The sequence below is a fragment of the Myxocyprinus asiaticus genome, chromosome 22 (assembly GCF_019703515.2).
Source record: "Myxocyprinus asiaticus isolate MX2 ecotype Aquarium Trade chromosome 22, UBuf_Myxa_2, whole genome shotgun sequence".
Lineage (NCBI taxonomy): Eukaryota > Metazoa > Chordata > Actinopteri > Cypriniformes > Catostomidae > Myxocyprinus > Myxocyprinus asiaticus.
Genome location: NC_059365.1, coordinates 21,082,412 through 21,109,480, shown reverse-complemented (window position 1 = coordinate 21,109,480; position 27,069 = coordinate 21,082,412). Strand labels below are relative to the sequence as shown.

The 27,069-nt window shown below is 43.5% G+C and overlaps 3 protein-coding genes across 6 annotated transcripts in view; 1 reads left to right on the top strand and 2 right to left on the bottom strand.

The window, feature by feature from the left end:
- afap1l1a (actin filament associated protein 1-like 1a) overlaps window positions 1-760 on the top strand; it is a 59,995-nt gene extending 59,235 nt beyond the window's left edge. For 2 of the 4 annotated variants that reach the window (XM_051649811.1, XM_051649813.1), the window contains exon 19: window positions 38-760. In XM_051649811.1, coding sequence (XP_051505771.1) covers window positions 38-64 — 27 coding nt within the window. In that variant the 3' untranslated portion in view covers window positions 65-760. The remainder of the gene's footprint in view (window positions 1-37) is intronic. The other 2 variants (XM_051649810.1, XM_051649812.1) reach the window with 1 other exon arrangement.
- A 333-nt stretch (window positions 761-1,093) lies between these two features.
- LOC127413029 (securin-like) lies at window positions 1,094-2,809 on the bottom strand. Its single transcript, XM_051649816.1, has 6 exons — window positions 2,518-2,809; window positions 2,036-2,146; window positions 1,787-1,944; window positions 1,627-1,699; window positions 1,399-1,548; window positions 1,094-1,309 (listed from the first exon to the last, which is right to left on the bottom strand). The coding sequence occupies exons 2-6, from the start codon at window positions 2,124-2,126 to the stop codon at window positions 1,224-1,226; spliced, it is 558 nt and encodes a 185-aa protein (XP_051505776.1). The 5' UTR covers window positions 2,127-2,146; window positions 2,518-2,809; the 3' UTR covers window positions 1,094-1,223.
- Window positions 2,810-9,751: 6,942 nt separating this feature from the next.
- On the bottom strand, window positions 9,752-13,854 carry gabrp (gamma-aminobutyric acid type A receptor subunit pi). The gene is made up of 10 exons (XM_051649766.1): window positions 13,838-13,854; window positions 13,673-13,756; window positions 13,476-13,588; window positions 13,299-13,366; window positions 12,983-13,200; window positions 12,742-12,824; window positions 11,822-11,959; window positions 10,681-10,833; window positions 10,229-10,422; window positions 9,752-10,125 (listed from the first exon to the last, which is right to left on the bottom strand). The coding sequence occupies exons 2-10, from the start codon at window positions 13,726-13,728 to the stop codon at window positions 9,820-9,822; spliced, it is 1,329 nt and encodes a 442-aa protein (XP_051505726.1). The 5' UTR covers window positions 13,729-13,756; window positions 13,838-13,854; the 3' UTR covers window positions 9,752-9,819.
- Between the last annotated feature and the right edge of the window lie 13,215 nt (window positions 13,855-27,069).

Here is a 27,069-nt window from a genome sequence, read left to right as displayed (position 1 = left end):
GTAACTTAGAATTAAGCCTACTTTTAATTTTAACCAGGAATGGGAATCCAAGAAGGGGACATAAGGAAACTACTGATCAGGAAAACCCAAAGACTTGCCATGTCAAGTTTAACAAGAGAACTTTCCTGCCAACGTCCCCTAACTCCGACTGCTGTAAATGCAAGTCCATTGACTATGGTCACTGCCACATTTATGACCTTATAATTGAATTACAATGACAAAGCAGTAGCTCCTTTTTTACAGTCAAATGATGTGCCGTTGAAGCCTTGTGAAGAAGTTCCATAATGTTCGAGACACAAACCAGTGATATCAGAGGCAGAAGAATGAATGCGGGATGAGGAATAATAGTTTGGTCAGTTGCAAGTGCAAGGAAGAGTTATGTTGTGGAGAGCTGGAAGTTGAAGCAGATGGAAATGCATGGGAGACAACCCACTTGATTTAAGGAATACTGATTTTAAATTAAGAGTTGAGTGTTCTGTAAAAAGTGTTTAACTCTGTTCTTAAAAACCTTTTTTATACTTAGATCCTTGTGAATCCTGCACTTAACCAAGTGGTGCTATTAACAGTGTACATGAAACAAATTGTACATATCATGTTGCAACAATCACTACAACAGCATACTTTAAAATTCAGCTATTTTGTATACACTTGTTTTAACCCATTGTTTTCCCTTTATCACTTTTTAATGTGAGTAACATTTGCACTTTAATGTCTTTTGACATGGAGATGGGTAAGGGAATATTCTTTTAATAAAGATCTAAAAATACGTATTGGTGTTCCTTATTTAAAGATGCAGGTAATTAATCACTTTAGCAATATAAACAAATGTATTAATTTCATTTGTGCAATTACAAATTAACAAGTTTTGGTTCCTGGACACAAGTCAGGGTTGGATCCTTTTATACTATAAAGACACTGAAAATGTATCATTCTCTTGTATAATGGTTTACAGAAAGAGAATCATTGGTAGATTATGTACTTTTGTTCAAAGAATTTTTAAATCACAGAACTGTTACTAACATTGTAACATGAGAAAGCGATTAAAATAAATAAAAAGCCTCAATGAATGAGGAGCATTGACATGTCAAGAAAAGTTTATACCCTCTCATTTAAAATGTCATGGCCCTTTAGACACAGACTAACAGATGCCTTTGAACAACCAAAACTTTTAATACAACATCTTAACAGTACAAAGTGAAAAATTACAATAAAACTATGACAACTCAGAATTCACACTCCGGAGGCAAATCAACAGTCAGCTCATTGATCGTCTGTAGGAAGGCCTCCATTTCATCAACATACTCCACTGCTGCATGACAGAGAGGATAAAGAAACATCGGTTTCACTCAAACTTGGCAAATGACAAAGGTTTAAGCTTTTTCCAATTATACAAGTTACCTTTGGGCATCTTAAAAGGTGAGAGTGGCAAGCATGGTTCCACTAAAAGCTCTTCCACAGGTGAAACGGTAGGCCATGGCTGTTTTGTCAGACTAGCCAGAGAGAAACGACTTAGGTAGACATCCTCTGGAACCTGAGATGTCTCAAACTCTTCACATTAAACATATGAAGTCAGTTGATGGATCAAAGAGTTCAGTGGCAAAGCTATAAACAAGCAGGCAGGCTTACCGCTTTGATTGTATGGGAAGAACTTCTCAATCTCTGGATACTTCTCTCCAGCACACTGAAGGGGCACTTCACACTATTAACATAAAACAATAATAAAAAAAATAAATAAACAATCAGTATGAGAAAAGAGACAAGACGGCTTTATTCCTCAGGAACCAACCTTGGCTTCAGCAAGTTTAGTCTTCTCTTCTGCTTTATTAGAGAGGCCTGGGGTGGCAACAACCTTATTTATGACTCTCAAAGCTTTTCGGCTGGATTGCAGAGGAGCTCCAACACGAGCCTTGCCTGTCAGAGGTGTTCTCAAGCACTGATCTGTAACTATTAAACAGGAATAATGAATGAATGAAGACTGGTCAAGCAGGTGGCTCACTAGTCTTTGAGACACAGTACATGATTCTACATTGCTGACCTGCAGCCGAGTGCAGTCTGTTCTGGCGAGATTTGATGGCTGGAGTGGTCAGTCTACCATTCTCCTGATCCAGGTAAATCATGGTATCCATGTTTGTAGCTAAACACAGCACTGGCAATGAGAAGTAAGAGAGAAGACATGAAAGTCACTATAAACCAAATTTAGCGTTAAGACAACGATAACGCAATTCTTAATTCATGAACTGCGAATCAGATAGGACTAGCTCAGCTTTAGACATTTAGATTAGATTTCGCTTTAAATATGAAACAGCCTAAAAGTGACAACAGAAGGACTGTACTTGCAAACATTGTTTATTCTTGAAAACTATGAGGTCATACAGCAATAATAAAGTTAACTTTGCAATTTCAGGTCAAAATGTTCTCAGGCAGCACAAGTGAAATAACCGTTGCTCGTTTTCTAAATTGTACCATTTAATGTCTTTAAATTCAGTACAGATTAATAGAATGTGTTTTAAAACTTACCGTTTTCTGTTTATTCTTCTTTTTAAATCGCGTTCTCAATGTCAACACAAGCAAAATAACGTTTGTTTTGGTTCTGTGGTTTCCCGGTTGAGTTTTAAAAGGCAACCTGCTTCCTGATTGGCTGACGGGTTTCCGTTCATTGGTCGACGCGGCAGTGCCACTGTATGGTCAGAGTGAGTAAAGCACTTGGGTCGCAATTTTCATTAATAAACAAAACAACGCAAGAAAAACGCATGTAAACCATTAAACCCTTAAAGGAAAAGTTCACCCAAAAATGAAAATTTTGATGTATATGACTTTCTTTCTTCTGCTTAACACAAACAAAGATTTTAAGAAGAATAGTGCATCTCTAGATCCTCACAATGCAAGTGAATGGGTACCAAAACTTTGAAGCTCCAAAGATATAGATGAAGATATAGATTTAACCACTCCAGTGGTTAAATCTATATCTTCAGATGTGGCATATAGGTGTGTGTGTGTGTAAGAAACAGATCAATATTTAAGTCCTTTTTTACAATCAATCTCCACTTTCACATTCTTTTTCTTTTGTTTTTGGTGATTCACATTCTCGTGCATATCGCCACCTACTGGGCAGTGAGGAGAATTTATAGGAAAAAAAGGACATAAATATTGTTCCCTATCTGTCACTCACTCGACGTTGTGTCGATGTAGTGACACTATGGGTCACTCTTGGGAGCCCGAGACACCTCTGGTCTTTGATAAAGGGCCAATGAAAATTGGCGAGTGGTATTTGCATGCCACTCCCCCGGACATACGGGTATAAAAGGAGCTGGTATGCAACCACTCATTCAGATTTTCTCTTCGGAGCCGAACGGTCATGCTCATTGAGCTGAATACTACTGTTCATTCACCTCTGCTGGATCTGACGGCGCATTTCAGCGGCTTCTCCCTCCTCTGCAATGGTGCACTGCAGAGAACGCCCCTGGGCACTTCGGCAGAAAAACTAGAGAGTATATTTTCTGAAAGAGCCTTTTCCCCTCTAAAAGAGTATATATTTCTCTAAAAAAGCGGCACACACGGAACGTCTTTTTAAAGACGTGTCTTTTTAAAGATGCCTTTCCGATTGTGTGTTATTCCTGGTTGTGGTCGTTATCTCTCAACTTTGTATGGTCATGATCACTGTCCGTGTGTCTGGGCGCGACCCACACGGAGGCAGCGTTTATGGATGGTTCATGTTCTCACTGCGAGAACATGACCATGGCAACGTTGCGGCTCCCCGCCTCGGTCCTTCTACCTACGGGTATGAGGCCAGCGCGGCTAGCACTGGGGGCGATTTGGGGACCCCAATGGGATCGTCTCCGCCGGGTATCCCCCCGCGGACCTCCCATTCCCCAGCATGCTCGTCTGCCCCAATCGGGCTTCCGGATGAGTTCGCCGGCTCGTCTCACGGCGAGTCTGTCTTCTTGTTCGGAGCCCGCGAAGATGATGAGCTCTCGAGCGCAGCATTGGAGAGCGGGCTTGTCCAGTCGGACGCAGAAGCCTCAGCTGGGCTTCCCCCTTCGGGGACGATTGCCCAGTCACAGGCCAATGCTGAAATGACGGACATGCTTTCCCGGGCGGCCACGAGCGTCGGGTTAGAGTGGAACCCTCTGCTCTCCCCTGAACCCTCGCGGCTTGATGATTGGTTTCTGGGCTCGCGGCGCCGCTCAAAGCAGCCACGCCCCTCTCCAGTGTCATTCCTCCCGGAAGTGCATGAGGAGCTGACGAAGTCGTAGGAGGTACCTTTTACTGCCCGGCCCCGATTCCGCAGTTCCCCCGCTCTCACTACCCTCGATGGCGGTGCAGCCAGGGGCTATACGGCAATTCCCCCAGTGGATAAGGCGCTAGCGGTGCACCTATGCCCGCAGAGTGCCGCCACCTGGCGCGGATGCCCTAAGCTCCCGTCCAAGCCCTGTAGGCTCACGTCATCCCTGACGGCTAAAGCCTACAGCGCTGCTGGACAAGCCGCCTCTGCCCTGCACACCACGGCTCTCCTGCAGGTCCACCAAGCCAAGGTGCTGAAAGAACTGCACGAGGGTAGTTCCGCCCCAGATTTGATGCAGGAACTGCGCTCGGCGACCGACCTCGCTCTCCAAGCGACGAAGGTCACGGCGCAGTCTCTCAGGTGGACGATGGCCATACTAGTGGCCCAGGAGAACCACCTCTGGCTCAACCTGGTCAAGATGGGCGAGGCTGACAAGACACGGTTCCTTGCTGCCCCCATTTCCCAGGTGGGCCTATTCGGCGACACTGTCGAGGACTTTGCCCAGTAGTTCTCGGTGGTGAAGCAGCAGACGGAGGCAATCTGGCACATCCTGCCCTGGCACGGCTCAAGATCCCGCACCCCGTCTGCTCGTCGCCAAGGCGTCCCCCTGCGGTGACTGCATTGGCTCCGCCGCAGTCCGCCCCTTCGGCCCGGCCCCAGCGTGGAGCCCACCGCAGGAAGCCGATGCCACCCGTCTCACAACCAGCGCCGAAGAACCCAAGGAGGTCCTCAAAGCGCCCCTGACACGGGCGACCCAGGGACAAGGGAACCCACTCACGTGGAACTGGTAAGAAGACCACTCCATTCCCCGGTGGAGGGCCGGGTGGAAAATCTTTTGTTGCTTTTTTGTTTGATTTCGCCGCATGCCCAAGTGGCTGTGGTACCCAACAGTTCAGCAAAAGAGCGGCTTCCTTCCTCCCTGTGTCACATACCCGGTGTGTTCGGTCGTCACCACGACTACCGTCCACGGGCTTTTTCTTGCAGGATTGGCACTCCAGCGGTGGGCTACGCGATTCAGTTTGCCAGGCGCCCACCCAGGTTCAGCGGTATTCACTTCACCTTGGTCAATGGCGAAAACGCTGCCACCCTGCGCACGGAGATCGCTACCCTCCTATGGAAGGACGCGATAGAACCTGTCCCTCCAGCCAAGATGAAGAAAGGGTTTTACAGCCCCTACTTCATCGTACCGAAAAAAGGCAGTGGGTTGCGGCCAATCTTGGAACTGCGAGTACTGAACCGGGCTTTACACAGACTCCCGTTCAAGATGCTGACACAAAAACGCATTCTGGCGAGCATCTGGCATCAAGATTGGTTCGTGGCGGTAGACCTGAAGGATGCGTACTTCCACGTCTCGATCCTTCCTCGACACAGATCCTTCCTGTGGTTCGCGTTCGAGGGTCAGGTGTATCAGTACAAAGTCCTCCCTTTCGGCCTGTCCCTGTCTCCTCGCGTCTTTACGAAGATCGCAAAGGCTGCCCTTGCCCCGTTAAGGGAGGTGGGCATTCGCATTCTCAACTATCTCGACGACTGGCTAATCCTAGCTCACTCTCGCGATATGTTGTGCGCACACGGACTTGGTGCTCTCACACCTCAGCCGACTAGGGCTTCGGGTCAACTGGGAAAAGAGCAAGCTCCTCCCAGTTCAGAGCATCTCTTTTCTCGGATTGGAGTTGGACTCAGTCTCCTTGATGGCGCGCCTTACGAATGAGCATGCCCAGTCGGTGCTGGCCTGTTTGAAGGCATTCAAACAGAAAACAGCGGTTCCACTGAAACTTTTTCAGAAGCTCCTGGGGCATATGGTGTCCTCGGCGGTGGCCACCCCGCTCAGCTTGATGCATATGAGGCCGCTTCAGCACTGGCTCCAGACTCGAGTCCCGAGATGGACATGGCACCATGGGACACATCGCGTGGCCATCATGCCGGTCTGTCACTGTCTTTTCAGCCCTTTGACCGACCTCTCTTTTCTACGAGCAGGTGTTCCTTTAGAACTGGTCTCCAGGCACGTCGTGGTCACGACAGATGCCTCCAAAATGGGCTGGGGCACTGTTTGCAACAGGCAAGCAGCCGCCAGTCTCTGGACGGGCCCGCGACTGCATTGGCACATCAACTGCCTCAAGTTATTGACAATTCTGCTCACCCTGTGGAGGTTCCGGCTGTTGATCCAGGGCAAGCACGTGTTAGTTCGGACAGACAGCACGACAACGGTAGCAAATGACAACCGCCAAGGTGGTCTGCGCTCTCGTTGTATGTCACAACTCACCCGCCACCTCCTCCTCTGGAGTCAGCAGCACACATGAAGTCGCTGCGAGCCACTCATATTCCGGGCAACCTCAACACTACAGCGGACGTGCTGTCATGGCAGGATACCCTCAGGGGAGAGTGGAGACTCCACCCTCAGGTGGTCCAGCTGATTTGGAGTTGATTTGGACGGGCACAGGTGGACCTGTTCGCCTCCCAAGAATCCTCCCATTGCCCGCTCTGGTACGCCCTCACCGAGGCTCCCTTCGGCATAGACGCGCTGGCACACAGTTGGCCCCCTGGCCTACGCAAATATGCATTTCCCCCAGTGAGCCTGCTTGCACAGACCCTGTTCAAGGTCAGGGAGGATGAGAAGCAGGTCATCCTGGTAGCACCCTACTGGCCCACCCAGACGTGGTTCTCGGACCTCACGCTCCTAGCGACAGCTCCCCCCTGGCGAATTCCCCTGTGGAAGGACCTTCTCTCTCAGGGACGGGCACCCTCTGGCACCCACGCCCAGACCTCTGGAATCCCCAAATCTGGCCCCTGGACGGGACGCGGAAGACCTAAGCAGTCTACCACTCGCGGTGGTAGACACAATCACTCAAGCTAGGGCCCCTTCTACGAGGCACCTGTATGCCTTTAAATGGCATCTGTTCGCTAAGTGGTGTTCTTCCCGATGCGAAGACCCCCAGAGATGCACAGTCGGATCAGTGATTTCCTTCCTGCAGGAGAGGCTGGAAGGGAGGCTGTCCCCTTCAACCTTGAAGGTGTACATTGCCGCCATAGCAGCACATCACGACGCAGTCGACGGTAAGTCCTTAGGGAAGCACGACCTGATTATCAGGTTCCTAAGAGGCACCAGGAGGCTGAATCCCTGCAGACCGTGCCTTGTTCCCTCATGGGACCTCTCTGTAGTTCTTCAGGGTCTACAGAGAGCCCCCTTTGAGCCTTTGCAGTCAGCCGAGCTTAAGGCACTCTCCTTGAAGACTGCCCTCCTGGCTGCGCTCACTTCCATCAAGAGGGTAGGTGACCTGCAAGCGTTCTCTGTCAGTGAAATGTGCCTGTAGTTCGGTCCGGGATACTCTCACTTGATCCTGAGACCCCGACCGGGCTATGTGCCCAAGGTTCCCACCACCCCTTTTAGGGACCAGGTGGTGAACCTGCAAGCGCTGCCCCAGGAGGAGGCAGACCCAGCCTATTTGGATTTTTTACACATCTATTTGGATCGCACACAGAGCTTTAGGATCTCTGAGCAGCTCTTTGTCTGCTTTGGTGCACAGCGGAAAGGAAGCGCTGTCTCCAAGCAGAGGAACGCCCACTGACTCATTGATGTCATAACTATGGCATATCTCGCCCAGGACATGCCACCCCCGGTAGGGCTACGAGCCCATTCTACCAGAGGTGTAGCGGCTTCCTGGGCCCTGGCCAGAGGTGTCTCTCTAACAGACATTTGCAGAGCAGTGGGCTGGGCAACACCAACACCTTTGCTAGTTTCTACAACCTCCAGGAGGAACTGGTTTCGTCCCAGGTAGTGGCACGCAACATAAGCGGATAAGCCCGGGATAGCTGGCCAGGTGTATCGCTTGCACATAGCGCCTTCCACCTCCCTTGGAGCTGAAGACGTGCGCCATTAATTCCCAGTAGTGTTCACAAACTTTGTTCCCTGGTTGACTTCATCCGAGCCCTGTGGCAGTCGAGTTTTCGGAGAGATTCACTGCCGGCCCAGTACACGTGCTAACTAAGAGTCCTGTTCTGGGGTAGGTGCTCCGCATGTGGCGGTTCCCTGTAAGGCTAACCCCATGCGATATATATCTTCCGCTAGTTCGTTTCCCTGTTGGAAAACTGCGTCTTCCTAGGGCAATAGCCCCTCTGCCCCAGTCTCCATGTTTGTAGTAACTCCTCCCCCGTTGGGTAGGATCTACCTTGAAGACTCTCCACATGGTCGGAAAGACCATGTGACGTATTCTTCTACCTAAATATCCCCCCCTCTCTTTGGGCGAGGTGTGGTCTCTGCAGTGTCTTCCCCTTGGGAGGGACACTCCCCAACTAGACCTAGCGGCCCAGTCGGATAATCCCCCTTCTCTTTTAGGGAGTGGAAAAAGAGAAGGGGAAAAGAGGCCACGACTGGGTTAAGCCTTTCTCTATCTTTTGGGTAGTCGACTTGTCCCTAAAGGGCCGTTCGACACTCATGACTATGTTGGGGGAGGTTACGTGTCGACCTGGTGTGCTGGCTATGTGGCACACAGTAGTCTACCCACCACACACCGCCAGTTCACGTAACACAGTTCAGCCAGTTGTGGCATTTCGTATAGGGATCCCTAGTGTCACTACATCGACACAACGTCGAGTGAGTGACAGATAGGGAATGTCATGGTTAGTTGTGTAACCTCCGTTCCCTGATGGAGGGAACGAGACGTTGTGTCCCTCCTGCCACAATGCTGAACTACCCGCTGAAATGGCCGGACCTTATATCGGCTCCTCAGCATAAAACCTGAATGAGTGGTTGCATACCAGCTCCTTTTATACCCGTATGTCCAGGGGAGTGGCATGCAAATACCACTCACCAATTTTCATTGGCCTTTAATCAAAGACCAGAAGTGTCTCGGGCTCCCAAGAGTGACCCCTAGTGTCATTACATCGACACAACATCTCGTTCCCTCCATCAGGGAACGGAGGTTACACAAGTAACCATGACGATCTGTTTCTCACCAACACTTATCATGTATCGCTTCTGAAGACATGGATTTAACCACTGGAGTCTTATGGATTACGTTTATGCTGCCTTTATGTGCTTTTTGGACCATTAAAATGTTGGTTCACATTCACTTGCATTATATGGACCTACAGATAAATATTCTTCTAAAAATATTTGTTTGTGTTCAGCAGAAGAAATAAATTCATACACATCTGGGATGGCATGAGGGTGAGTAAATGATGAGAGAATTTTCATTTTTGGGTTAACTATCCCTTTAAATAAATAATTAATGTGAAGGCCATTGCATAAGAAATAAGAGTGGACATGCACAACATTATCATTCTTTGTTTCCTGTTGCAGATCTGTCTTTATGGAGATTTATGAGTGTTGATTCATGTAATCTTTACATTCCTCATTGCTTTATAAAACACTTTCTTCAATGCAACAATGAACAATGTAAAAGAAAAAAATGTCCAGCTCAGCATTATGGGGCAGTATTTAGGTGGAAATGATAGGTAGTCAGCAGTCTTTTCACTTTTTCTGTCAATTGTGTAATACTCAGATAATTTATGGAAATGGTAAAGGTAGAGTTCTCTGTCCATTAGAATAAAAGGTAATACAGCCAGTAGAAGATGTTGATGAGGAGAAATGCCATGGGGAACAGTATGCGTGCATGTCTGTCGATGTTGTGAGGATTCTCAACACTCATCATGGATGTGGCTCTGCGAGACATTTGCTTTACAGATGACAAACTGCACCCCTTCTCTTGCTTCTTTGACTTCTCTCTTTCACATATCACAGATTGGTCAGTTGACTCTTGCTGGGTGGATTCTTGTGTCGGCATCTTTTTGGGTGAACTGACAAAACGGGTTGTACCGTTTGACTCCTCAAATTCTTTCAGGAGTTCCTATAAAAAGTGGATTGAAAAAAATATTGTGAAAATCATGCACATGATGAAATACAACTGATGCTTATGTACTATTATGAGCTACTTTACACAGGTTTCTCACCCTTTGCACATCTACAATGGTCTGGTGCTGCATGGTGCAGAAATGAGCACAGGCATATTCCACCAGAGCTCCAAAGATGAAGGTGAAACAGATACCAAGATAGACATCAATGGCCTTAATGAAGCAGTTGGCATTGGGCAGTGAGGTCCTGGCACCCATCATTAGTGTGGTCATTGTTAGAACGGTGGTCACTCCTATTAAATAAATTAATTCATTTGATAAAGCATATTTAATTATATGATATAGAACCAGTGACAGAGGTTGTCCTTATTTATTTAAAGCTATTTTCTACCCAAAATATAACTAAACAATATAACTATACATTTACATTTAATGCATTTGGCAGACGCTTTTATCCAAAGCAACTTACAGTGCATTCAAGGTATACAAGGTATCTCTACAGGTAGAGATTAAAGGATTAAATGTGTAAAGAAAAAACTGAGAGTACTGACCGATGCAGGTGCGAGCTGGTACAGATGACTGACTGATCCAGAAAGACACCCATGAAAGAACGACCAGTAGTGTTGAGGGCACATATGTCTCCAAAATGAAGAAGAGGACATTTCTGCGCAAAGCAAAGTGCAGCACTAGCTTCGGGTAAAAACCTGCAATAGATCCAGATTCCTGTAGGATACTCATAGGCATAGTGTAACAGATTGTAATTAAAGGACTTACACTCACTGAGCACTTTATTAGGAACACCTGTACACCTACATATTCATGCGATTATCTAATCAGCCAATCATGTGGCAGCAGTGCAATACATAAAATCATTCAGATGCGGGTCAGGGGCTTCAGTTAATGTTCACATCAACCATCAGAATGGGGAAAAAAATGTGATCTCAGTGATTTCGACCGTGGCATGTTGGATGGCAAGGGAAGCCTATTTATACTTATTATGCAAACAGTATTTTAATGCTTCACTGTTGTTATGTAAATTGTTTGTTTGTTGTTAATAGATTCTCACTTTAAGGAAAATAAAAAAAATGGTCCATTCAGACTTTTACATTTTTACAGTGTTATTATCTGTCAAAAGGCCTCCTGTGTCCCATACATACATACATACATATATATATATATATATATATATATATATATATATATATATATATATATATATATATGTATGTATAAACACAAAAACTGTACTGCTGTCATTCAGCTTCAAAACAAACTGTTGGACTTATCTTTTAATATTCATATCCAAGTGCCATCGACTGATGAAGTCTTGATTAAATAGTTTAATCTTGTGGTACAAAAGATCTCTCAGACCCCACTACTTTGGCTGTTTCTGGACCCCCAGTGTCCTCATCCCTTTCCAGTTTTGAAGAGACTATTTTGACTGTTCAGGAATATATATAATAATAATAATAATAATAATAATAATAATATATATATATATATATATATATATATATATATATATATATATATATATATATATATATTATTATTTATTTTTTTATTTTTTTACAAAGTACAATTGCTGCCAATAATATATTGTGCTCAGTGAGTGTAGATTGACAGGCACTTACAGTAATGAATAATACATTTCAAAATGGGCAAGATACGTATATTGAAATCAGCTGTTACCGGTTTCATACACTGCCTCAGATACAGTTGTGTAGTAGCTCTCTACACTGTACTGCGCCAGACGCAGTGTATCTAACCCCTTCACTGAGTCATTCCCTCGAGTCCAATAAAACACCACATCCTGTAAATTATAGCCCCCTGAACACACATACACACACATTTAGGTGTTATTGTTAAGATATTAAGTGTTTATGAGTAGCTGACACAAAACATGTCCATTGCCTTTTTTTTTTTTTTGTATCAAGATTTTAGGAAACACTGCACAATAAGGTTCTATTTGTTAACAATGGCAAATGCATTAGGTATTATAGACTTAAAATGAACAATATATTTTTTACATCTTGGTTAATGTTAATTTTTGAAATTTATTCATTGTTCATGTTAGTTCATAATGCATTCATAGACAACTTTGAATGTTAAAAATGTATTAGTATGTGTTTAAATTAACATTAACTAAGATTTATAAGTGATGTTACAGTATTGTTCATTGTTAGTTCATGTTATTTTGTTGACTAATGTTAACAAATTGAACCTTATTTTAAAGTGTTACCATTCATGTTTGTTTGTTTGTTTGTTAAATAAAATGACCTTTTTATGTTTAACCTTTTTGCAATAGTATATCTTTAATGGTCCAGTGAAGCGACAAATGAATTTTTCAAATGAAAAGTACAAATATTTCATGTAATCTCAATTAATATGATGTTAAAAAAGCTAAATACACTACATAATTATTAAAGAATTCGTAAAATGCTGTTTAAAATAGTTTTAGATAGAGTATTGCCACAGCAGAGCATGTCAACGTCCCAAAAGTATTTTATGTCAACTACTCTTTTACAGCCTGTTCTTGAATAATAAAAAGTAAAATCCATATAAAGATTTATTAGATTTTTTTAGAATTGTGTGACAGTGAAAAGGCTTACAGCTTTCTAGCTGCAAGGTACATTCTTGTCTATCCATTGGATACTTGGTGAGGTCCATGTTGCAGGCGATGGTTGCTGTTATGCTGTGGAGAAAAAAAAAAAAAAGGAACATCGATTGAACCATTTCAGTGGGAAGGTTCCCCAGACACACATACATGGAATTGATGCATTTAAAGTCTTGCCCAGAGCAGCTGTTCAGCCTTTGGTAAAAAAAAGCTGTAAATTCAGAATCAGCATTTACCGCAGAGCGTAGAGCACAGTTCCATTGCTGAAGATACGGATCAGTCGGTTCTCCACAGTGACATCATGGAGGAAGGAACGTTTAGAATCAGGGATGAACGTATCAGGAATCCACAGCAGGGAAACCAGCCGGCCATCCAGACTTAGACTTTCATTTCCAGGGAATACCAGCCGGGAATCTCGCCATCGTTGCCTTAGAAAAATGGTAGCTGTGTAATCCTGTGAGTATGGGAAAATAATTAAGAATCCCATTTTAAATATTCAATATGCCTCAGTTGAATCTTATGAAAGAAAAGGAGATTATAAGTGAATAGAACCATGTTGATCTCAGAGATGGCATCAATGCTGGCAATATCCAGACTCATTCCGATTTCAACTGGGCCCTCTGTGGATAAAGAGAATGCACTGTTACTTTGCAATGTTTTTACTCAAATGTAGTAAATATATAACCAGGAACCCCAGCTACAGTCACCATTAAGGGTGTTGGCCCTCACCGTGAAAGTTTGGCCTTAAGTAGCGGTTGTAGCCTTTCATCAACATCTGTATGGTGGGCTGCAGATGAGAATCATTCCATTCGCCAAACTGATTCCCATAAAACCCTCTTTCACTGGGACACAAATAGAAATGGTTAATGCGGATGGCCTGTGATTAATTTTTAGTGACGGCTTCAGGTGAGTATCTCTTTACTCACCCATTTGTAAACAACAGAAAGAGACCTGTCCAGAACAGGAAATAATGCAGCATCATGTGATATTGTGATATGGAGGAGCAGTGGCTGTGGAGAGGGTTGAAGAAAAGCAGTTTGTTACAATCTGTACTCATCAACCATGCAAACTTTAAAATTCTAGTACTTTACCAGCAGATGGCAGCAAGCCTCCCTGCCCACACGGAATTGCACCACCAACAGCACTGCGTTAATTTGCCATTTTATTTAATGCACAACTTCCAAGTCACTATTCCTCTTTAGCTTAACTTTACAAAGGTGATTGCCTTGCCTCAGAACACAGTAATAACCACTGCAGTTATTGTCATGGGACCTGAACAAGGAGCAGACCATAATGAAAGGCATTGGACCGTTTTACCACAGATCAGCCCCACCATACACTCACTCACTCTCACTCAATGGCTTGCTTCTTTTAGATTTGAGTGACATTTGAAAATGTCAAAGTGCACTTTTATTCTCAAATGAGTCATAAAATTGACCTCGTGCTCGACCGATAACAGATCTCAGATTATCATGTGTCAGCAATTTCACACACACACACACACACACACACATATATATATATATATATATATATATATATATATTATATAAAGTAGTTGAAATTAGTGCAATAAAGCCAATGCAAACATGAAAAGATGTTGAAATAGATTTAGAATAGAACTGTGTGTGTGTGTATTTGGCTATCTTTATTGCACTAATTTCAACTTCCTGAACAAACAAACAAATTGCACAGTGCTCAACTTATCTAATTATTCCCACTAACTATCCTTTTCCATCTCCCCATTCTTCAGTTGTCCCTCTCCTCCTCCACCTCATCCCTCCATCCATCCTATCATCCTTGTCACAGCGTATGACCATCACAATGACAGCAATTACCTGTAGAGATCTGAGATGTAAATGAGTGTGGATTTATCCTCCACTCTCAATCTTGGTCCCTTGCACTTTAGGTGTCCCAGCAAAGATGTATCCAAATTGTCCTAAGTCCTTAATGAATTCACTTAATGTCTTTTTTTCTTATGGATCTTGTGTTTTCTTTCATCTGAAGCTCGTATTGTTCCTTGATCTTATTGTTTCTTGATGCAGTGTCTCTCCTCTGTCCAACCACGGCTTCCCTCACACTCTGAGAATATCCTCTATATGCCTCCCTGATTCCCCCTACCTCCCTCCAGTATCTCTCTCTCTCTCTCACACATGTGCACATCCATGTCAAATGCCTGTGAAGCATTCATAGCATCTGTAGTTTTATAGATTATTCTCCTTCATTGCATAGCTACCTATAAATCAATGTCATTAACAATCTCCTGTGGCTTATGACACATTCTTCCCATTTCCTTTTCCCAATCTCTCTCAACTGCCCACTTACAAGTTCAATCTCAATGCAGATTTCTCCTGGTTCCAAATTGACATTTGCACTGACTGCTTTCTCTGTCTCTCCTTCTATCTCTCTCTCTCTTTCTCTCTCTCTCTTTCTCTCTCTCTCTGTGTCTGTCTTCCATCACTGTTGTTGCCTTCATGCCTGTCATTTTTGCACAATTGTTACTTTGGAAGTCACTCTGTGAAGACCTGTGTTATTTTATTTCCTCACACCTTTTTTCTATCTGTCTGTTGTCATGTACATGCTTTCTGCCCATCTCTCTCTGTGTATCTTGCTTCCCTATTGAAGCCAGATCCCACCAGAGATGAGTGAAATAAAAAAATAAAAAATTCTGACTTAGTATCTCATAACTGTGACTTTATTTCTCGCAATTGCAACTTTATTTCTCTTAATTGAGAGTTTACATATCTATATTTATATCGTAAATGCAAGATATAAACCCACAATTCTGAGATATAAATTGCAATTGCAAGATAGTCACAAATGTTACATTTAAACTCAGAAATGCGAGATATGAAGTCACAATAGCATCTTTATTTCTCGTAATTGAGAGTTTATACAGTACTGTATATCTGTATTTATGTTGTCACTGTGAGAAACAAACTCACAATTCTCAGATATAAAGTCACAATATCGAGAAATAAGTCAAAATTTCAAGATAAAAAGTCGCAATTGTGATATAAATTCAAAATTGAGAGATAAAAAGTCATGATTTCAACTTTATTTCTCATAATTGCGAGTTTATACAGTATATATATATATTTCTATCATAATTTCGAGATATAAACGTACAATTCTCAGATATAAAGTCACAATATCAAGAAATAAGTCAAAATCGCAAGATAAGTCACAATTGTGATGTAAATTTGAAATTGAGAAATATAAAGTCGCAATTGCGAGAAAAAAGTCACAAATGCGAAATATAAAGTCACAATTGCAGGATAGAAAGTCGAAATAGCAAGATATGAAGTCACAATTCTGAAATATAAAGTTGCAATCGCAGGATAAAAAGCCAAAATTGCCGAGTTATGAAGTTGCAATTGCAAGATACAGTATAAAGTGACAATTCCAAAATATTATGTCACAACTGCGAGATATAATGTCGAAATAGTAAGTAACGTTGTCACAATTGTGACTTTTGTCACATCTATTCAAACTAACATGTATGCATGCATGCATGCATGTATGTATGTATATATTAATGCATGATTTGTTTAAATGTATATGTGCCATGTGCTAGCATCTAGGGGAGTTCCCTATCCTGTCACTCACTCGACGTTGTGTCGATGTAGTGACACTAGGGGTCACTCTTGGGAGCCCGAGACACCTCTGCTCTTTGATAAAAGGCCAATGAAAATTGGCAAGTGGTATTTGCATGCCACTCCCCCGGACATACGGGTATAAAAGGAGCTGGTATGCAATCACTCATTCAGATTTTCTCTTCGGAGCCGAACGGTCATGCTCATTGAGCTGAATCCTATTGTTCATTCACCTCTGCTGGATCTGACGGTGCATTTCAGCGGCTTCTCCCTCCTCTGCACTGGTGCACAGCAGAGAACGCCCCTGGGCACTTCGGTAGAAAAACAAGAGAGTATATTTTCTGAAAGAGCTTTTTTCTCCTCTAAAAGAGTATATATTTCTCTAAAAGAGCAGAACGTCTTTTTAAAGACGCGTCTTTTTAAAGATGCCTTTCCGATTGTGTGTTATTCCTGGTTGCGGTCATTATCTCTCAACTTCTACCTACGGGTATGAGGCCAGCGCGGCTAGCACTGGGGGCGATTTGGGGACCCCAATGGGATCATCTCCAGCGGGTATCCCCCCGCGGACCTCTCATTCCCCAGCATGTTCGTCTGCCCCAATCGGGTTTCCGGATGAGTTCGCCGGCTCGTCTCACGGCGAGTCTGGCTTCTTGTTCGGAGCCCGTGAAGATGATGAGCTCTCGAGCGCAGCATCGGAGAGCGGGCTTGTCCAGTCGGATGCAGAGGCCTCAGCTGGGCTTCCCCCTTCGGGGATGATTGCCCAGTCACAGGCCGATGCCGAAATGACGGATATGCTTTCCTGGGTGGCCACGAGCGTCGAACCCGAACCCTCGCGGCTTGATGATTGGTTCCTGGGCTCGCAACGCCGCTCAAAGTAGCCACGCCCCGCTCCAGTGCCATTCTTCCCGGAAGTGCACGAGGAGCTGACGAAATTATGGGAGGCACCTTTTACTGCCCGGTTCCTTGCTGCCCCCATTTCCCAGGCTGGCCTTTTTGGTAACACCATCGAGGACTTTGCCCAGCAGTTCTCAGCAGTGAAGCAGCAGACGGTTCGGATGGGCACAGGTGGACTTGTTCGCCACCCAAGAATCCTCCCACTGCCCGCTCTGGTACGCCCTCACCGAGGCTCCCTTCGGCATAGATGTGCTGGCACACAGCTGGCCCCCTGGCCTACGCAAATATGCATTTCCCCCAGTGAGCCTGCTTACACAGACCCTGTGCAAGGTCAGGGAGGACGTGGAGCAGGTCGTCCTGGTAGCACCCTACTGGCCCACCCAGACGTGATTCTCAGACCTCACGCTCCTCACGACAGCTCCCCCCTGGCGAATTCCCCTGAGGAAGGACCTTCTCTCTCAGGGATGGGGCACCCTCTGGCACCCACAACCAGACCTCTGGAATCTCCATGTCTGGCACCTGCGGTGGTAGACACGATCACTCAGGCTAGGGCCCCCTCTACGAGGCACCTGTATGCCTTTAAGTGGTGTCTGTTCGCTAAGTGGTGTTCTTCCTGATGCGAAGACCCCCAGAGATGTGCAGTCGGATCAGTGCTTTACTTCCTGCAGGAGAGGTTGGAAGGGAGGCTGTCCCCTTCCACCTTGAAGGTGTACATTGCCGCCATAGCAGCACACCACAATGCAGTCGACGGTAAGTCCTTAGGGAAGCATGACCTGATCATCAGGTTCCTAAGAGGCGCCAGGAGGCTAAATCCCTCCAGACCGCGCCTCGTTCCCTCTCTGTAGTTCTTCAGCCGAGCTTCTCCTTGAAGACTGCCCTCCTGACTGCGCTCACTTCCATCAAGAGGGTAGGAGACCTGCAAGCGTTCTCTGTCAGTGAAACGTGCCTGGAGTTCGGTCCGGGTTACACTCACGTGATCCTGAGACCCTGACCGGGCTATGTGCCCAAGGTTCCCACCAATCCTTTAGGGACCAGGTGGTGAACCTGCAAGCACTGCCCCAGGAGGAGGCAGACCCAGCCCTATTGTTGCTGTGTCCGGTGCACGCTTTACGCATCTATTTGGATCGCACACAGAGCTTTAGAATCTCTGAGCAGTTCTTTGTCTGCTTTGGTGCACAGCAGAAAGGAAGCGCTGTCTTCAAGCAGAGGATCGCCCACTGGCTCATTGACACCATAACTATGGCATATCTCGCCCAGGACATGCTGCCACTGGTAGGGCTACGAGCCCATTCTACCAGGGGTGTAGTGGCTTCCTGGGCCCTGGCCAGAGGTGCCTCTCTAACAGACATTTGCAGAGCAGCTGGCTGGGCAACACCCAACACTTTTGCAAGGTTCTACAACCTCCGGGTGGAACCGGTTTCATCCCAGGTAGTGGCACGCAACATAAGCGGATAAGCCTGGGATAGCCGGCCGGGTGTATCGCTTGCACATAGCACCTTCCACCTCCTTTTGAGCTGAAGACATGCACCATTAATTCCCAGTAGTGTTCACAAGTTTGTTCCCTGGTTGACTTCCTCCGAGCCCTGTGGCAATCGAGTTTTCGGAGAGATTTGCTGCCGGCCCAGTACATGTGCTAACTAAGAGTCCTGTTCTGGGGTAGATGCTCCGCATGTGGTGGTTCCCTGTAAGGCTAACCCCATGCGATATATCTATTCTGCTAATTCATTTCCCTGTTGGCAAACTGTGTCTTCCTTGGGCAGAGCCCTTCTGCCCCAGTCTCCATGTTTGTAGTAACTCCTCCCCCATTGGGAAGGATCTACCTTGAAGACTCTCCACATGGTTGGAAAGACCATCTGACGTATCCTTCCATTAAATATGCCCCCCCCCCCCCCCCTCCCACCCTCGACCTGGCGGCCCAGTCGGATAATCCCACTTCTTTTTTAGGGAGTGGAAAAAAGTGAAGGGGAAAAGAGGCCACAACTGGGTTAAGCCTGTCTCTATCTCTTGGGTAGTCGACTTGTCCCCAAAAAGGGCCGTTCGACACTCATAACTATGTTGGGGGAGGTTACGTGTCGACCTGGTGTGCTGGCTATGAGGCACACAGTAGTCTGCCCACCACACACCGCCAGTTCACGTAACACAGTTCAGCCAATTGTGGCATTTTGTATAGGGACCCCTAGTGTCACTACATCAACACAACGTTGAGTGAGTGACAGATAGGGAACTTCATGGTTACTTGTGTAACCTCCATTCCCTGATGGAGGGAACGAGACGTTGTGTCCCTCCTGCCACAACGCTGAACTACCCGCTGAAATGGCCGGACCTTATATCGGCTCCTCAGCATAAAACCTGAATGAGTGGTTGCATACCAGCTCCTTTTATACCCGTATGTCCAGGGGAGTGGCATGCAAATACCACTCGCCAATTTTCATTGGCTTTTTATCAAAGACCAGAGGTGTCTCTGGCTCCCAAGAGTGACCCCTAGTGTCACTACATCGACACAACGTCTCGTTCCCTCCATCAGGGAACGGAGGTTACACAAGTAACCATGACGTTTTTCCTTGCCACTGATGTCTTTGGCTTGCTCACTGTGGGGTTTGCAAAGCACTACATTTTGTAAAGCTTCTTTGGAACAACATGTATTGTGAAAAGCACAATACAAATTAATATAATTGAATCAAATTTAATTGAATTGAATAAAGCTGGTTCGATTGCTGATCAAACAAATTTAGATGCCCCTACACACTAGCGTACCTTGCTGATGACCAACACCAAGAACCCAACATGCTGTACTTTTCAGCAGGTTTATCCTTACTTTCTTTCAAGTTTCCTGCAGAAAGAGCATTTATAATTCCATCACAGGACCCCAGGGATTATCACTGCCTCTGCTATTTCCATCCTATCCTCTGCCTAGCCAAGCACATAAGAGGTAGCCTCAATATTTAGCACTATGAACACCTGCCTCTGACCTTTGGAAGTAACAAGTCTTGGGCTACCTCTCAGGCAACAGTGCTTTATATCTAATGTAACAAATCTATTTGACTGCAATCTCTATCCTGGTGTCCATCCGATGTCTTATCCACTTTTGGAAGGCAGTCCTCTGTTTATGTCTTTGTCATAGGGAGAGTCGCTGGAGGGGAACAGTAGACCAGCTGAAAATTATAGCCCTGCGGATCGACCAACTCCCCATAATTAAAGCAGACTCTTCTCTCCATCCTCGGGCTTTAAACCCACAACATGTTAAACAGAGGCGCTGCATTCAAACCGGCGGCTAAATGAATGTTTGACAGCACAGCGACACACAGGTGACGCCTCAGTAAACTCAATTATATAACCTCTGCTGTCCAGCTCAGGGGAAGCCTTGTTTCAGTCTTGGAATAATGTTTATCTTCTGGTGCAAATCAGACTGCTGGTTTCAAAAAAGCATTCTCAAATTAAGCCAACCTTAGCTAAAATTAACCAACACCACTGATAATTCTTTTGTTTGGGAGCACTGCTTAAGAAACTGCACATCTTTTTTGCAAGGATAATAGTGCTCAGCCCTGAGTGAGAGGGACCAGGTGTGTCCTAGATGGAGGGATAGCCTATGTCATTCTCACCAATAGACTTGCAGACATTTTTCATAAGCTCTAGCTGTTGAACTATTGCATGTCCTGCCAGCAGCAGAGCCAGAATCATTTGCAATTCAGCATGTTAAAAAGCTGTCTGAACTGGTGACTTATGCCTGGGTTGAACTGAGATTCAGCCTAGAGCCCAAGAGGTTTATGGTGCAAAGTCAGATGACCGCCACCAATCACTGTGGCAAATGAATAGTTATTTCCTCTGTCTTTCATTCCCATCACAATCTACTTGACAGATTATCAACACTGCAAATCTTTCTCTCTCTTCCTTTCTTCTTCCCCTCTTCTCTTCATTCTTTCCTCACTGTGACTCACCCAGGTAGTCTTCAAAGCTAAAGTCTATAATTTCTCCGCCACTAGCGTCACTAAATGGAATCGTGAAAAATGGTCTCATAGAATCACGTTACCATACATTACAAAATTACTATACTGTATACTATATAAATTACGTGGTTCATTGTACATATCACAGTGTCCTGTTAAAATATATACTAGAGGCGCAACAACAACAATGACTTTTATGGTGCTTTCACACTTGGTTGGATTGCTTGGACCGAACCTGAGTTTGTGTGAATATGGCACTCATTTGTCTTGTAATAAACTAAGAAATAGGTATCCTGTGATAGAAAACTTAACTAGATATAAAATAATCATAATGTAAATCGAAATCAAATCAAATATAGAAGTGGAAATATATATTGCAACACTATCACATACTGTATATCGGTTCACTAAAGACCCTATACACTTTTGGTAAATACGATTCATAAGAGAATGGTTAAGGAATACTAAAGAAGTGGGGGCATAACTCCAAAAATGAATGAGGTAAAGGAGGTGGACTGAGGTCCCGGGTCACTATAGACTCAAAGAATGCATTAAAGGGTTAATTTATGTTGTCCTCAGCAAGTTTGGCACTCAGAATTCCATTTTAGACGTTTCAATGGGAGGGATAATCTAGAGGTTACTAATTTGCTTTTTTTTTTGCTTTTACTTCTCATCCACTGGAATTGTGTAAGAACAGACCAGTGCTGTCACTGTATGGATTTGTTTCAGATGGCAGAGTTGATGCCTATTTTGGTTAAAATATTTTGGTCAGTTTCATTTGTGGATCCGACCTGTTTCTTTTCATTCATAACACAGTTGACACCCAGTTCTCCCCAAGATGACCAAAGAGCTTAACTGGCCAATCAGGATTCATTAAAGGAGACCAGCCCCTTATCCTCTACACTCACAAACACACTCCATATTCTGTTGAAATATTAATCTCTGGATTTGTACAATGGACATTTCATACCTCTTTTTCCCCAAAGATATACCATCATCCCTCTCCTCTCATCACTCATAAAATGTATTTTTTTGTTTCTTGTGTCATAAATCTATAGGTCACCTTAAAGGAGACAACTGAAGCCTAAGCCACAATACAATTCAGCACAAGAACCCAATACCAAGAACCCCTTAGAACATCTTCAGACTCATGATTTGTGGTTTCAGCAGGCAACTGGCTAAAGTGAAGGTTGTTTGACACATTTTCTGTGTGCTTTCTATGTTCCTTTGAGACCATAATACCCAAGGACAAAGGAAATTCAATGAAGGACAGAATGGAATGAATAAAACATCAGAAAATAAAGAGGAGGGGAAACAGGAGGACTGGGAGATCTCAGCACAAGTGCATTGGTAGCACATCATATTATGAAGTAGCTGGTAAGGATGAGTGCAGCAGTGCGGTACCTTGGGCACACTATTGACACATTCATTAGTTCAGCCTAGGAGATGCCTGCATAGTACTTCTCATGTCTCTGTCCTATGAACAATGTAATTGGCTGATTCACGCTCCACAGAGCAAAGCTTTCATTTAAAAAAATTGCAACTAGACTATTTTCTATTTTCTTTCTCCTATTAGCAGTAATGTGTGTGGTATGCATATAAAGGTATACAGGTATACATATAAAGAAAGTGCATACATTAAATGGCCCATTAGAACAATAAATCGCTTTTCAGCAAACATTTTTAATTATTATTAGATCATTAAATCATTATATGAATAAACAATTATGAATAATTTGTTAATATTAGTTAAACAACATTAGTTAACATGAGCTAACAATGAACAATACTTTTTCAGCATTTATTAATCTTGGTTAATGTTACATTTCAGTGTACAATTTCAGTCAATATTTTTTTAATCAAAAGTTGTATATGTTAACATTAGTTAATGCACTATGAACTAACATGAAATAACAAATAACACTATGAACTAACATGAAATAGTTTATGATACCTAATGCATTAACTAATGCTAACAAATGGAACCTTATTGTAAAATGTTACCAATTCATGAAAAAAGCAAAAAATGGAAAAGATAACTGTGGGGATTCAGGGCTGATCGCGTTGGTTTTGTGTGTGTGTGTGTGTGTGTGTGTGTGCGTGCGTGCACGTGTGGACGGATTTGGGTGGTTTACGAGGACATTTTTTATGTTACAAATTGGTAATAACAAGGGTATTATGCTATAAATGTGGTTTATGAGGACATTTCTAGTGTCCTCATAATTCAAATCACAAAAAAAAAAAAAAAACAAACAAAAAAAAACAAAACATACTAAACAATGTTTTTTTTGAAAATGTAAAAATGCAGGTAGTTTTCTGTGAGGCTTAGGTTTAGGGGTAGGGTTAGGGGATAGAAGTCCTGAGTCCTCATAAGGATAGCTGCACCAACATGTGTGTGTATGTATGTGTGCGTGATTGTGTCACTCACGTTGTTTGGCTGTTTGACAGCTCACACGTGTTTTCTCCCCATGTGTGTGAGCGTGTTGGTTTTTTCTGCTCTCATGTGTCACGTGCGGTGGGCACTCCATGGTGATGATTACTCGTGCTGACACACTCTTTATTGTTTTCACCTGTGGCTCGTTTAGCCTTTCCTTTATATGTTTCTCAGTTTTGCTAAGTGGGTTGTCGGACTGTCTACTGCACGTTACGGTTCGACTTGTCTCAACTCTGCTCACTTTACTTTTCTGAGCTTGCTTTTCCACTGCAGTTTAGTGCCGCCTCAGTAAGCATCAACGTGCTTTTTTAATCTTTGTGGTGTTGTATGCTTGTGTGCATGTGTTTGAGCGCAGTTTAGAGTCGAGTATAGTATTTATATAATCTCTGTGGTGTTGTATGCTTGTGTTGACTTTTGCATGTATAAGTTGTGCAATTCTCTATGGCATTAAAAATGCATTTGCAATGTCAACAAGATAACATGGCTTCATAAATTTAACTCAACATCTTGTTCTTTAAAGTTAGAATCTTTGGAGATAGTTTCGCACTGTCTAGCTCAAGCAGGAAGGCAGTCCTTATTATAATTCAAATGTATACCTCAGTGGCTTGGGGTAACTTAGGTTTACAGAATACATCAGGCCAGCACTGGACAATCCTGCCAGAACTTTAACACTTTCCAAGACTATTCCTGCCAATAAAGTTCTGCCGTCTGGAGACCCCCCTCTGGTGACAATCTTCAGTGTGTTTTCTGCAAGGTCATCTTGGTCTATTTCCCCATTAGTGTCCTGAAACAAAACAATTGGATATTTAATGTGTAGTCCTACTTGTTCACCATGACTAAACAGTCATGATCTAATCTGTAATGTTTTAAGAGGTCTCCTTTTCTTTCCCACAAAATTTGCATTGCCACTTCATTTAATACTAAAAAAGAAAAAACAACAACAAAAGACTATTACAAGCTTAAAAACTTGATCTGTGAACTGAATAACTTTTATATTTTGGCACAATATGTTATCCAAAAGATTTGATTTCTTTGAACTGAGTCTCATTTCCCAATGACAGTGTTAAGATACAAGACTGTAACGTGAACGCTTTTAAACATCTCTTAAAAGGAATAGTCCAACCAAAAATGAAGTGTCATAATTTACTCATGTCATTTCAAACCCGTGTGACTTAAGTTCATCTTCAGAACACAAATGAATATATTTGAATAAAGTTGTCAGCTATTTGTGTCCATGAAGGTGAATGGTGAAGAACACTTTGACACTCCAGAAAGCACATAAAGGCATCAACATAATCCATGTGATTTGTGTGGTTTAATCAAAGTCTTCGGTTATTTGATTCTTCTGTGTGCAGTAAATACAAAAAATTAAGTTCTTTGCACACTGTCAGAAGAAATCGAATCACTTCAGAAGACTTGGATTAAACCACACGAGTCACACGGATTACGTTGACGCTGCCTTTATGTACTTGCATCAAAGTGCTGGTCACCATTCACCCTCATTGTATGGACACAAACGGCAGACAACTTTCTTCAAATAGCTTCATTTGAAGTTCTGAAGATGAAAAGTCATATGGGTTTGGAACGACAAGAGGGATTTACATGTTTTGGGTGGACTATACCATAAAGTAATGATGGCTTTGGGAACCAGAGTGCAAAACTAACTAATTTAGCCTTACAATGCTTTGGGGAAAGACCGGTCTGGCTAGATCACTCAAGAGTCACGATTCACACTCTGTGCAATATATGCACACACAGGTCTGCTACATCATCTTGAAAAATCATTGTAAAAGTTAGGATAAAAAATATCAGTATAAAAAGCATTACGCCTTCATAATGGGTGTCTTTGTAATGATAGGTGTACCAACGTGCACGTGTGTGTGTGTGAGGGCCAAATGTCCTCACTAATATAGAGAAAATGTGATGACAACCGATTTGATAGAACATTTCACGTGTTTGGGTGTCTCAAGTTCTGTCTCTCTCCCGGTGCTCACTATGTTCAGTTCAGCCTTGAATTCATGAACAATTTACGGTGGGAATGGGTGGGTATCCCCGCTAGGTTTTGAAACAGATCGCAGCAGAGATGCATATATATTTGTTCATGAGGGGCGATATTTGTAATCAGTGAAAAAAAGCGATGGCGGCTCTGCTCTCTCGAGCACACTTAACTCCGTCAATGCGTTGTCTCATGCATTGGAGCATACACGCCCGCGGAGTCGGACAGCAAAATATAACTACTGTGGACCCCCATCCTGTTTTCGCGGCAACAAAAAAAAGTTGCCAATCACCATTATTTAACATTAATCTTATGAAAGCAACGTTACAAAATAAATTCTCTTCTCACAAAAGTTGGAGACTCACAGCCTGCACACACATGTTTAACAGTGTACATTTGATATGTAGTAAATTGCCAACTAAAGTTATTCAAAAGAACAGGAATGTGTATCTTCAGAATATCTGATAAAGAAAACTCTACTTATTTCACATAACATATGTATTTAATTACCTTCACCGTGGATCAACAGAAGAGGTCTGGTCGTCGAAAATGGCCACCCCAAATTGCAAAGTCAGTCAAATTCTGCATCTGTGCATCACGTGGTAATCTGCCTGGATCCTAAAAAATGTTGTTAAATTGACTAAACTCCAGATTATTGTTGACTTAATTACTTGTGTTCCTTCAAAATTAAAAGTAAACCATAAACTAAATATATTTGGTAACAATTGTAGTTTTAAATAATGTGCACAACTTAATTTTATAAGTAAAATCTGTTTGTTTTAATGAGCCATATTTGCTGAGGACAGGAATCATTTACAGTGTATGCTTAGGGCCATTGTCCATTTGGAAGACCCATTTGAGACCAAGCTTTAACTACATGGCTGATGTCTTGAGATGTTGCTTCAATATATCCACATAAATTTCCTTCCTCATGATACGATCTGTTTTGTGAAGTGCACCAGTCCCTCATGCAGCAAAGCACCCCCCCACAACATGATGCTGCCACCACTATGCTTCACGGTTGGGATCGTGTTCTTCGGCTTGCAAGCCTCACCCTTTTTCCTCCAAACATAATGATGGTCATTATGGCCAAAAAGTTCAATTTTTGTTTCATCAGACCAGAGGAAATTTCTCCAAAAAGATCTCTGTCCCCATGTGCACTTGCAAACTGTAGTCTGGCTTTTTTTATGGCGGTTTTGGAGCATTGGCTTCTTCCTTACTGAGCAGCCTTTCAGGTTATGTCGATATAGGACTCGTTTTACTGTGGATATAGATACTTGTCTACCTGTTTCCTCCAGCATCTTCACAAGGTCCTTTGCTGTTGTTCTGGGATTGATTTACTCTTTTTGCACCAAACTACGTTCATCTCTAGGAGATAGAATACGTTTCCATCCTGAGTGGTATGATGGCTGTGTGGTCCCATGATGTTTATACTTGTGTACTATTGTTTGTACAGATG